The 2,500-nt window shown below is 49.1% G+C and overlaps 1 protein-coding gene across 1 annotated transcript in view; it reads left to right on the top strand.

The window, feature by feature from the left end:
- Nucleotides 1-2,500, top strand: part of mei1 (meiotic double-stranded break formation protein 1) — a 36,085-nt gene that overhangs the window by 24,656 nt on the left and 8,929 nt on the right. Inside the window, 3 exon segments of the mRNA XM_030793320.1 lie at nucleotides 657-741; nucleotides 1,455-1,636; nucleotides 2,157-2,238. Coding sequence (XP_030649180.1) covers nucleotides 657-741; nucleotides 1,455-1,636; nucleotides 2,157-2,238 — 349 coding nt within the window.

Here is a 2,500-nt window from a genome sequence, read left to right as displayed (position 1 = left end):
CTCGAGGTCTACAGGCACTCGAGGTCTACAGGCACTCGGGGTCTACAGACACTCGAGGTCTACAGACACTCTGGGTCTACAGGCACTCGGGGTCTACAGACACTCGGGGTCTACAGACACTCGAGGTCTACAGACACTCGAGGTCTACAGACACTCGAGGTCTACAGACACTCGGGGTCTACAGACACTCTGGGTCTACAGGCACTCGGGGTCTACAGGCACTCGGGGTCTACAGGCACTCGGGGTCTACAGGCACTCGGGGTCTACAGGCACTCGGGGTCTACAGACACTCGGGGTCTACAGGCACTCGGGGTCTACAGACACTCGGGGTCTACAGGCACTCGGGGTCTACAGGCACTCGGGGTCTACAGGCACTCGGGGTCTACAGACACTCGGGGTCTACAGGCACTCGAGGTCTACAGGCACTCGGGGTCTACAGACACTCGGGGTCTACAGGCACTCGGGGTCTACAGACACTCGGGGTCTACAGGCACTCGAGGTCTACAGGCACTCGGGGTCTACAGGCACTCGGGGTCTACAGGCACTCGGGGTCTACAGGCACTCGGGGTCTACAGGCACTCAAAGCACTAACAGACTCATACCATCTGAAGCCAGCCACACACTGTCCTCTCTCTCTCTCTCCCTCCCTCTCTCAGGTTCACAAGAGTATCTCTGTAAATCTGCATGGTGTGGTGAAAATGTTGGCCTTTAGGAAGAGAGAGGCAGACAGTCTGTTATTGGGTAAACACACACACACAGACACACACACACACACACACTCACACACACACACACATTAGACTGAGAGAGCTCTATTGAGGCATTGCCTACTCTTCAGTGCTTATCCATTATCCATCCCTCTCTCCCTCTCTCGCTCTCTCCTAGTGGATGCATATCTGCCTACAGAGAGAGCATTAATAAAATACCACTCTCTCTCTATCTCTCTCCCTCCCTCCCTCCCTCCTCTCTCTCTCTCTCTCTCTCTCTCTCTCTCTCTCTCTATATATATATATATATACACATATGTGTATACATATCTGTCTCTCAGATATTTGTGATATTGCATGACTAATACATGTCTGCTCCAGAAGTCTTCATTCTCCTCCTCATAAACCTGAGAGTCCTTCTCTGTCCCATTCCTGCTGTGTAAGACTGCTCTCCTCTTTAAATCTTATCTTTCTCTCTCCCTCCTCTGTGCTCATCCATCTTTGATCTCTCTGTCTGATCTTCTCTCTGGAATCCAACTGTGCGTCTGGTGCTAAGTATAATTTACCAAACTAACATCATCTCTCTTACATTCTCCACATCATTTTCTTTTTCTCTCTCTCTCATTCTTTCACTTCTTTATCCCACCTCTCTCTCTCTCTCTCTCTCTCTCTCATTCTTTCACTTCTTTATCCCACCTCTCTCTCTCTCTCTCTCTCTCTCTCTCTCTCTCACTCTCTCTCTCTCAGCGTGTGCATTGCGGTTGCTGCAGGCTATGTTTGATGTGGATCTGAGCTCTGGGTTGCTGTGTGTGAGTGAAGTGCCTGGTGTGTGGCAGCGCCCCCTGCAGGCAGAGGACAGTGTTTTATATCCACTGGGCTCCAGGGCTGCCCACTGTCTAATGACCACACTGTACGGCCTCATGCTACAGGTCAGATGCACACACACACACACAGACATACACATGCGCGCACATGGGGACACACATATAGTTACACACCCATATACACACACACACACACACAGAATAATGTGGAGTAACAGACCATAGGTTTTGCAGATCTGATCAGTAAACTCAATTTCAATTATACACACAGCTACAGACCCACAGAGGCTGGTTACAGAGAGAGAGAGAGAGAGAGAGAGAGAGAGAAAATGTGTGTGTGTATATGAATGAGGGAATGTTGTGTGTGTGTGTGTGTGTGTGTGTGTGTGTGTGTGCCCTACTTTCTGTATTTTTGGGTTGTGCTCTTCAGAGAAGCTACTTTAGGAAGGTACTACATTATTAAAACTGTGTCTCTCTCCTGCACTTTCTCTCTGTCACTCTCTCTTACCCTCTTTCACTCACTTGTTATGCTTTCACACAACTCTGTATGTACTCTGTTCCCCTGTGTGTATCTGTGTGTGTGTGTGTGTGTGTGTGTGTGTGTGTACACGTGTGTGTGTGTCAGAAGCAGGAGTTGTTGCTGTGTGTGACAGTGAACTGCATGCGGTCATTAATACACTTCTTGCAAAGGAGGAATCCAGCTACAGGTAAAACAGGGAGTTTGTGTGTGTGTGTGTGTGTGTGTGTGTTAGCTCTGGGCAGGACCTATAGCACAGTCACTTTACCTCTGTGTGTGTGTGTGTGTGTGTGTGTGTGTGTTAGGTGCAGTAACTCTGGTTAAAACCTGTATACCCTCTTTCCACCAATGCAAACTAAGTGCTAGTTCTTGGCTGGTGCTAGTGCCAGTTCACAGTTGGCTCAACTTGCAAACCTAAGAACCAGATTTCCTTTCCAGGGGCTAGAGAACCA

The sequence above is a fragment of the Chanos chanos genome, chromosome 16 (assembly GCF_902362185.1).
Source record: "Chanos chanos chromosome 16, fChaCha1.1, whole genome shotgun sequence".
NCBI lineage: Eukaryota > Metazoa > Chordata > Actinopteri > Gonorynchiformes > Chanidae > Chanos > Chanos chanos.
This window is presented reverse-complemented; position numbering and strand designations above follow the sequence as displayed.